The sequence below is a fragment of the Vigna radiata genome, unplaced genomic scaffold (genome assembly GCF_000741045.1).
Source record: "Vigna radiata var. radiata cultivar VC1973A unplaced genomic scaffold, Vradiata_ver6 scaffold_134, whole genome shotgun sequence".
Lineage (NCBI taxonomy): Eukaryota > Viridiplantae > Streptophyta > Magnoliopsida > Fabales > Fabaceae > Vigna > Vigna radiata.
In genome coordinates this window covers 899,163-909,537 of record NW_014543261.1, presented here as the reverse complement: position 1 = coordinate 909,537, position 10,375 = coordinate 899,163, and the positions used below count along the sequence as shown (strand labels likewise).

Below are 10,375 nucleotides of genomic sequence, written 5' to 3'. Positions count from 1 at the left end.
TCTTATTACATAATTATCATGTGTGTTAGTGTTTTCCCCTCTTTTAGGGGATTTTTTTTTCGATTTAATAATATAGTAATGAGGAGTTTAAATAGTTCGTAAGGAATTTTATAAATTGAAAAACTTTCTTCGATCTTAAATTCCAAAAGAATAAATCTATGAGAAATTCTCCTTATTGGCTAAGGCAAAAATGTCCTTTACATATATATATTATCAGTTTGCTGAACATAATGATTGAAACAGATAAGGGTTGGGATGATGGAGGTGCTTAAGGACACAAGGATGTGGTCCTAAGTTCAAGCGTGAAGTGTTAAAGGTGAAGTGAGCAAACTAAGAAACATGTACGTATATGAGATACAAAGTGCGAATTTGTGGACAAAATTTGGACAGCAAATGACAAAGAATTGCAATACCCTTCATTGAGTGGTGTAGGATGCAACTGCATTACTTTATGTGAAGATGTGGAACAAATGAAATTTAGGTTTCCTATGTATCCAGAATTCAGTTTCCGAAACGAATTTTCAACAATTCCAGAAACTAAACTCCAAAGCATATTTCTGGTTAATAGTATATGCACCACGATCTAGTTTCTAAAATCTTGGAAACTAAATTTCAAAGCTTTAATCATAAAACTTCCTTTACTCCGCAAAAATAAGATCCTGAAACTATAGTAGTCTAAGCTTCCGGATTATTTTGCGGGAGAAAGAGAAAGAGTAATGATAGTGTTTCGATATGTAGGGTAAAGTTCAACTATCTAACCTTAAGTGATTTGTCTCAAGTATAAAATTTGTTTTGAAGTTTAAGATTTTCTTTAACAGTTTGTTCAACGAAGGAATTCTATATCAAAGTCAATTCAATATAATAGTTCAAAGTATTAATAGTGTACTATATTTATAATATTTGAAGTGAGTTTTTTATTAACATCGTCGATTTAATTCTAATCCAATTGTGGATAATCTTACTTTATTTTTAAGTTGGTCAGAATTAAAGTTAATTGTTCTCACCCATGATTGAGCAGTTCACTTTCTTAACCATCTTCGCTCACGAATTTAAGTGTAGGTTGATCATTCACTATGTGGCTGACCAGATGGTCATATGGTACATAGACCTCCAAGCTCGAGCCTAAAATGACTGACAAAGGGGTTTAAAGTTGGTTAAACGTTTGTCGTCGTCAATGTAGATCGAGGGTGGTTAAGATCCTTCTGTCGTCATTCATTCAGGAAACCTTTAGATCGTTCGATGTGTTGGTTGATTACCCATCGAAGTGTTTGAAAATATGACCGTAGGGGTGATCGCACGTGGTGCTTCGAATCCCGTGCCTACAATAATTCAAAGAGTTATATGCTTTGAGTCGTTAGATTTGGCTTGAACCAATAATTGAGGGTGATTGGTAGTTGAGGCCTTCACGATTATAAATAGGGGTGAGCCTCACCTATCATTTTCACCTTTACTCTTGTACTCTCCTCTACATGCCAATTGTTCAACTTACTTCAAGTAATAATGCCGACGTCCAATTGTCTTCGCTTAAGGAGTCCTTAGGAGGGGGTGATCATGGGTCGATCAATGTTTTTTCATCATCGTTGTCACTGTCAATCTTTTTGCCCATTTTAGGATCAATCGAGCTGGACACGGACTCTGTCTACAACTATAGATAAAAGTAAGGTCGCACATGACGATGATTTTGGTCAACGTGGTGTTGGAAATCAACACGTACAATAAGGGGGATGAGGTTGCTTAATCTCTTTGATCATTTCGAGTTATGATTGGACGTTTCTCGAAGTTGAGGAATATGTAACTTGCTTCGAGATGGAATTTTAGTTAAGGTGTGGCCCGAGTGAACCCACTTTGTTGAGTCCAACGAAAGTGCCAAAACCTGATTATTTGCATGGGAAACGAAAGGGTATTTCATGAAAAGGGAAGTTGTCCTATGAACTTCTTCTTCATGTACACCTGTCTCTTCAACGATTTGGTCGTTCATCTTCCCTTTGAAGATTTTCAGATGGGCCTATTGCAGGAGCTTAACGTGACATCCATGTTAAGATAATATCGTCTAGAAACACTGGACTATTTAATAACTCTAATTTTAAACAATAAACATTAACGAAATATCTTTTCAAAAAAAATAGTGTCTACTTGATTTGAAGTGTCTTAGCGTTTGATCAATCAAATGAACCGAAACAATAAATCCTAAAAATTTCCCTTCAAAACTTAATGTTTCAACTCACAACCTTTTAAAGAAAGTTTTTATGGCTTTAATTCTATCTAGAATCGAGACAATAAATCTTTTTCTAAAATTATCAGTTGATACATCATATTTGTGATACATCATATTTGCAAGGGATAAATGGGATTCTCCAATGTCTATAACATCAGTTCCTTTAGAACCAAGACAATAGAGCAATTCCCAGAAGGTTGATAACTGAAACATCATATTTGCAGAATAATAAGTGGAATTTGCAGAGTTAATGAGTTCAATTGTGGAAGAAACTGAGACTATAAATCCTTTTCGAAAAAATAATCAATTGAAAAGTCAAATTTATCGAGATTTTACAAGATAGGTTACTCTTATAACAAAACCATAGACCTTTTAAGCATTAATTCTTTTTCAATAATAAGTTGTATAATTTCGTTAAAATTTCAAAAATATCACCGCAATTCCTTCTAAACCGTGACCTAATGAGCGTTAAAAAGCTATTTCTACATATGAATTATAAGCAGTGATGTCTAGTATTTTCGGACGGAATGTAACTATTTACTGTCTCATTTAAAACAAAATCTTGTTGATAAGTTATATACTGAAGTGAGGGCACACATAGAAGCCAACCGAACAGAAGAGAAGACGGTGAAGGCGAAGTAGTGAGCAGCGATGATGGAGTTGTTGAGTTGCAGAAACATCACGTTCATCTTCCTCACAGTTTTGATATTAACTGCAGAAGCGTCAGAGTCAGAATCAGATTCAGAAGAAAGCAGCATCATATCAAGATTCCAGCAGTACCTGAAAATCAACACTGCCCAACCCAGCCCGCGATACAAGGAAGCAGCGGAATTTCTGATATCGGAAGGGAAAAGGCTCTCTCTGGAATCCCAAAGCATAGAGTTTGTTGAAGGGAAGCCTCTGGTTCTTCTGAAATGGGAGGGCACAAATCCCCACCTTCCCTCCATCCTCCTCTACTCCCACACCGACGTCGTTCCCTCCGAGCACTCCAAGTGGACTCACCACCCCTTCAGCGCCCACCTCGATTCCCAAGGCCGCATCTTCGCCCGCGGCTCTCAAGACATGAAGTGCGTCGGTATGCAGTACCTCGAAGCCCTCCGCCGTCTCAAGGCCCGAAACTTCCACCCCCTCCGCTCTATCTATCTCGCCTTCGCACCCGACGAGGAGATCGGCGGCCACGACGGCGCTGAGAAGTTAGCCCAATCAGAGATCTTCCAACGGATGAATGTGGGCGTGGTGCTTGACGAAGGGCTGGCTTCCCCCGACGCCCATTATAGGGCCTTCTACGCTGAGAGAAGCCCCTGGTGGTTGGTCATCAAGGCCGTTGGGGCTCCCGGCCATGGATCCAAGCTTTATGATAACTCTGCCATGGAGAATCTCCTCAAGAGCATTGAAGCTATCAGAAGGTTTCGCGCCTCCCAGTTCGACCTCATCAAAGCCGGCTTCAAGGCCGAAGGCGAAGTTGTTTCTGTTAACATGGTCTTTCTCAAGGCTGGAACTCCATCTCCCACTGTAAATTCACCACTAACTTTTCTTCTTCTCATACAATACATACACTGCAACACACAGCAATGTTCCCTAACATTTGACTGTGTTTCCTCAACATGGTTACAATTTGATTAGTCGACACATTCCACATGTCTCACAAACCATCATCATCATGGTTGAGTGAATGGCAGTATCTGATGATTGTATTCTATTTTGCCTTTTGCTTTGCCAGGGTTTTGTCATGAATTTGCAGCCGTCTGAAGCAGAAGCTGGATTCGACGTTCGAGTGCCACCTACTGCTGATCCGGAATCCTTGGAGAGACGCATTGCTGAAGAATGGGCACCTTCGTCCCGCAATATGTCATTCTCTGTAATTAGCTAATTATCCACTCTTTCCTCTATATATTTCTTCCGTCTAGTGTATTTTTTTAATGCACCCAGCTTAGTAGATTCACTGCTTGACTTTTTGACCTTTGAAATTTGCACTCAGGAACCTTATCTTCTTTCTTACAGAACTTATGCACTAGAACATATTAGATATGACCTTCACCTTCTGCAACATTTTTTCACCTTATACAGATATGATCAAATTATAGGATATCGACTAGTGATATAAGATCAAATTATAGGATATTGACTAGATATATGATCAAGTAATAGGATATAAGTAGTTGCAAACTTCTTTGCAAATTTTGTGGTAATGAGATATTGAGTTATGTTTAAAGTTCACTTTATCAATGTGTATCCTAGTAACCTTTCATTTCATCAACTATTGTTTTGTGACTTTAAGTTAAACTTAAAGTTCCCTTTGTAGAGAACCTTTTCAACTAGGAAAAGAATAAGAGAAAGTCAAGGGTAATGCTTGCTGTCTAGTGCTTAGATCTAGAACAAAGAAAACAGAAAGAAAGAAAACTAAACGACAGAAAAGCATTGAAAATTCTGGGGACCTAAGCATTGAAAACAAATAGTAGATAAACCTCTATTTTCATTACCAAGTATATACAAGCACTAAGGAAAGGTAGATATGTGCCTCTTACTTCTTTATATGGCTAGATATTCTGGTATCTAATCATTCTTTTGTGTGGTTTGTGTCTAGTGAAGTATGGTGTACTCGGTTCATTAAAAGTTTATTTTGTATCAGTTGTTTCAGTTTTGTTCTGGTCCTTACTTTCTGATCATTTCAAGTTTTTTTCCCGGTGATCACACAACTCGTACTTGCATATGTATATGGAATGTAAAGCTTATGCTCGAAACAAATGAAACAAAATGAGTTGAAATTGATAAATAAATTTAGATTGTTATAGTATTCAAACAAAGGCTGAAGACATGAAAGTATTTGTTTGCTTGTAGGATGGAGTTTAATTTTGAATTGAAGTATAACTTATTTAAAATGGGTGTTCAATTTTTCCCAAATTGACCTGCCTTTATGAAGGTCGTTGTGATGATGGTTATGACATGGATATATGTTGTTTTTGGAATAAACTGACTTTTAAAAGGATGGGTATATAGTGCCATGCTGTTGTCTTTGTGATGGTATGGGTGATCACTTTTGTTCAAATTCTCATCTGCATACCACATGATTGACCATTAGACTTTCCTCATTTTTAGAGTAGATCACCCGCCTTAACGGATTCTTCATCTAATTTAAATTAGCTTGGGCAGTTCAAACAAAAGGCTTCCACTCACAGCAAGTCTGGGAAACCACTCCTCACAAAAACTGATAGTTCCAATCCTTGGTGGAGCCTTCTTGAAAAGGGTGTCGAAATGGCTGGTGGTAAACTTGGTAAGCCGGAGGTCTTTCCTGCAGCTACAGATTCACGCTACTTCCGTGACCTTGGATTACCAGCTATTGGATTCTCACCTATGGCAAACACCCCTCTTCTACTCCATGACCATAATGAGGTGATGCCTTTAATTTATTGTATGCGTAATTGCTTGTTTTGTCAGTGAGCTTATTTGCATAAGAGTTATCATTGTCTTTAGAATCATATATCTGATTTGTTATTTAGAACTGAAGCTTGCATTAGACCTCATACACTGGCATCCTGGGGTTGACTTTAGCCTCTTGCAAAACCCCTGTCTGCCAGATCAGAGCATAGTTTTGGTAAAGAAAGTGTAACCATAAACATGTAAGAGTCGGTGAATATATCTGCTTGATTCTAAAACAATAGTCTTTTCAGGTTCAATTCTATTAATTCGAATTTAGTCAAAAGTACCCTTAACTTTTCCAACTATTGTTTTTGTTAATTTTTTTTTCAATGTAAGTATTCTTTATTGCTTACTCTTAATTATATGTAGAAATATTGTTGTGAAAGATAACTTAAAAACTAAAAGTACTATTGTCTTGGAATAGAGGGAATCATAAGAGAAGGTAGGTGTTTAAACAAAACTGTCAGAATTTAAGGACAATGAGATAGCCCAATCCAAAAGACTAGTCCATTAGGTGAGAGAACTTCAAGATCTAGTACTACGTCGAGTAATTCATTATGCTTTATGTGAATCTTCTAACATGTCACTTCCTTTAAATGCTGACATCAACAACAGCTTTCACTTTTCTCTTTGACAACTTCACTCATATATCATGTGATAGCAATCAGCACATAGTAGGAGAAAAGATAAAAGAGATTCTTATATTATTCGTCACTCTGTCCAAACACTACAGAGGAGAAGATCCACTCACTATACGTGATACAATGACCTCAGTCCCAAGTCCCAAATTCCATGTCCCTGCCTACCCCCAACAGACGTTCCCCTCCCCTCTATATTCTTCCCTTCTCTCTCTTCAAAACAGAAAATATTCCTCACTAGATCCTCCCATCTCCAGCCCACCTGCCATTCAACAATTCTGTTAAGATCCCGATCATTGGATGTGTACTAGTGGATTCCATGAAATAGGTTTCCACTTCTTCCTTTCGTACACCATACACCTTACTAAACTTCCCACGTTGCGTTTTTTCCTTTAAACTTATACTTGTATCATCATATATTTTGGTTTGCACTTTAATCCAATTTACTCTGTTCTCAAGTGAATATCGTACATTAAATATCTGAAGATGAAGAAGGAAAAAGTAAGAAACTATTATAAAAATGGGAGGTTGATTTGAGAGTTTTCAATTTTCTCATGTAAAAATTGCATGTTGAATAATAAAATATTTTTTGAGTGTTCGTGAATGGAAGTTGAGGTGTCAAAATTACCTAAACTGACTGTAGAATTACCTAAAACTGGTTGTGTATTTGTCTGAGCGTGCTTCAATTAGTAGAAATTACTTCTTATTGATTCCCAAGGTAACCTAACACCCAAATGAATATAGAAAACATCAATTATCAATACTTGAACATAAAATAAGAATGTAACCCGAATTATTTCTGTAAAGTGGGAGAGCCTCAGATCTTAAGTACGACATGGCGGGACTCAACAAAACCAACTTTGTTTTGAAAGATTGTCTCACATATCACTGAGATAGGAATTGACATTGTTTTTTTTTTTCTTCTTTTTGGGCATGAATTGCACTGATGTCCTTCTATCAGCATCTCTGAATTTGTTAACTGTATTTAGTTTGGAGTTCAAATTTGACATGATTTTTTTTTTTCTCCTTTACGCAGTTTCTACACAAAGATGAATACTTGAAAGGGATTGAAATTTACGAGTCAATAATCAAGGCATATGCATCATTCAATGACCATGTAAGAGATGGAGCATCCAAAGATGAGTTATGAGTATTAAACGATCATGCAAGAGATAAGTTACGAGCAAATGGTGCGGCACCAACAAATCTAGTTCACACTTTCTGCCTTTTCTCGATCCATGTAACAATGCAGAGGAAAAATAAACTTAGAATTGACTGAGTAGATTCTGACACGTGGCATTAAAGAGGAATCGAATGAGATGGTCACAAACTTAGCTCAGAGCAACTTGGCACTTCCATGAATGCATTCGTAGAAAACATTTCTGTGCATAATATTGTTAAAAGTCACTCCTACGATTCACTGCATTGTTAACTACTTTTTTCTTAAAAAAATAATTATGTTCTTTTAAAGTTTTTCGTTTCTTGACCTTTTGAGTTAAACATAAACTTGTTACTTTTTATTTTGTAAATTATTTTTCATAGGTTGATTGAAAACTTTTTCGTTTTAATTAAAGGTGAATTGGAGAGAAAGAGTGTATAACATTTCAAGAATAATATACGTGTAATTTAAGTATTAATGAAGTGTTTATTTTTGCGAATAATATACGTGTAACTTAGATATTAATGAAGTCTTTTTTTTTTTTGTTAATAACTTAGTTATGTTGTTTTATTGCAATAATATGTTTTATGTTTAGTTTTTTTTTTTTCTTTTTATCATTAGCTTACATAAGTTATTTAGAGATAAATTTCACCCTCATCTCATTTCAAGAATACAAAAATTATATATATATATATATATATATATATATATATATATATATATATATATATATATATATTTTTTTTTTTTCACTGGAACATGAGCACAAACATGTCAACTAGTAAAAAAGATATACAATATTATTACATATATTTAAGAGAGACTATTGTAAAATTGATCAATTAGTGACATTAATGATTATCAATGACATTTTTTAAATAAAAATAATTTTTTTGTTTAATTTTTTATGATCAGATATAAAAAGTTTCATGTTAGAGTATAAGAGTGTAATGTAAATGAATATTTTCAAGTTTGATCGTATAAGATTCATCCTAAGTGATATTTTAAAAAGTTGTGTGAAACTTTACTTTCTCACTTAATTTTTTAAAACATGTGTGCATAACTTTTCTCTTCATTTATAACTGTCCTAGACATAACGAAGACTTCATCATTTTCATAACACCATTCAACAAAAATCATTAAAGGAGAATTGCAAAACTTTAATATTACCTTCTATGAATATAATATTCCTTATAGAAAAAACGCATTTTATTGACAAATATTTATCGATAATCTTAAATCCGTGAATAAATACAAATTATCAATAGAATTATTGACGGATACATGTGTTATTTGTGGACAGACATTTTTTGTTGTAATTTATATTTATCGACGAATTTACTAACAGATCTGTCCATTAGTAAGGTATTATTGATTTAATTTTTTGATAAATATAAATTCTTCAATATGTTTTGTGATTAAATAAGGTCAAAATTTGATATTTATGTAACATTCCAATTTTTGGATGCTACAATTATGAGTTAAAATTTAAAATTTTTAAAATCATAATACCTTTGGAGAAACTAAATTAATAAGTCTTTATAATTCAAGAAAACTAAACCAAAATTGCAATTTAATTATAAAATAAAATTCCGTATAAAATAGTTTATTCAAACAACCATAAATTTTCCAACTCTCTCAATCCACTTGTCGCATTCTACAAGATCAAACTAACTGCATGATCATCTCCTCCCGTATAAAAATGATCGCAAATGGAAACCACAATCACAACATGCAAGGGTGAACTAACACAAAAAAGTCATATAAACATACATACTAATTATATCAACCACAATAAATTACACAACAAAATACAAATCTTCAAATTATATCAACCATAATCAAACACACCATATAGATAATTAATTCAACAGGATATGTATATAATGTATGGTATAAAATGAGGTGATATGATATATTTTAGTGATGGGCAACTAAAATGTGGTTTTGATTTTATGAATATAATAGTGCGTTATATGAAATAACAACATTTGTTGGTTGCTGATATTTATCTGTGTCTTTGTTGTAGTGATGAAATTATTATGTATTTGAAGTTATTTTATTTAGTTCAAAATTTTTTTTCTTTGTTCTGTTATTTATATTTTTGGGTGTTGATTTAAAATTGGAATGTTGTTGTTGTTTAATTGTATAAAATACATGTTGTTGGTTGTTTTATTCATGATTGTTATCCACTGTATTATTGTTTAAAATACATGTTGTTGGTTGTCTTATTCATGATTGTTGTCCACTGTGCTCTTGTTTAAAATGCATATTGTCTTAAGTGTTTTGTCAAGTTGTTTTGCATGTTTTTAGGTGTTTAAATCTACTGCCATGCTATTTTATGTGTTTTGTCAGTTGTATGCTGAAAGATGTGATTGTGTGATGGCTCGTTGGTCCAGTTGATATGGGGAGGCAGAGTTATGTGTTATTTTTTGTTGTCGTAATTATAAAGGTGGGTATGGTTCCTGTTCACCTGAGGCTTTAATAAGTCGAGGAAGATGGAGGTTGTTTCACTCATAAAGCTTGGGGCTTAAGTAGAGATGATACTAGTAAAGTTTATGGAAGAAAATTGATATTTTAACACCATTTTTTGACATCATTTTGACACTGCATACATGTCAAAATGTGATTGGACGATTTTAAATTAAAAAAACAAACTTTGGTTTTTCTCTTCTAAATATACTCCTGTCTCAACTTTTTTAATTTGAAATCGTCCAATCACGTTTTGACACGTGTGCAGTATCAAAATGATGTCAAAAAATGGTGTTAAAATATCATTTTCCTTTATGGAAGTAGGAAAAATGGGTCATGACTGGTAAAACTTTGGGCTTAAACAGAGATGATACGTAAGACTTATAGAAACAGGAAAAACATATCATGACTATAAGGCTTTGGGTTTATACTTGTAAGGTTTATGAAAACAGATAAAGTGAGGTTTGACCATAA

The 10,375-nt window shown here is 34.2% G+C and overlaps 1 protein-coding gene across 2 annotated transcripts; it reads left to right on the top strand.

Moving 5' to 3' along the window:
- The first annotated feature begins 2,725 nt into the window (after positions 1-2,725).
- Positions 2,726-7,756, top strand: LOC106753643 (aminoacylase-1). Of its 2 annotated transcripts, none has more exons than XM_014635479.2 (4): positions 2,726-3,727; positions 3,936-4,073; positions 5,357-5,605; positions 7,307-7,756. In XM_014635479.2, the coding sequence occupies exons 1-4, from the start codon at positions 2,867-2,869 to the stop codon at positions 7,418-7,420; spliced, it is 1,362 nt and encodes a 453-aa protein (XP_014490965.1). In that variant the 5' UTR covers positions 2,726-2,866; the 3' UTR covers positions 7,421-7,756. The 2 variants fall into 2 exon arrangements, with proteins under 2 accessions (XP_014490965.1, XP_014490966.1); XM_014635480.2 differs by having other exon boundaries at positions 2,728-3,727; positions 5,366-5,605.
- Positions 7,757-10,375: the final 2,619 nt, after the last annotated feature.

Excerpts from the sequence above, each read along its gene's own strand:
- LOC106753643 (XM_014635479.2), top strand. The coding sequence starts at position 2,867 with ATGATGGAGTTGTTGAGTTGCAGAAACATCACGTTCATCTTCCTCACA. Across the intron at positions 3,728-3,935 it reads CTGGAACTCCATCTCCCACT|GGTTTTGTCATGAATTTGCA; the intron begins GTAAATTCACCA and ends TTGCTTTGCCAG. Across the intron at positions 4,074-5,356 it reads CCCGCAATATGTCATTCTCT|CTTGGGCAGTTCAAACAAAA; the intron begins GTAATTAGCTAA and ends AATTTAAATTAG.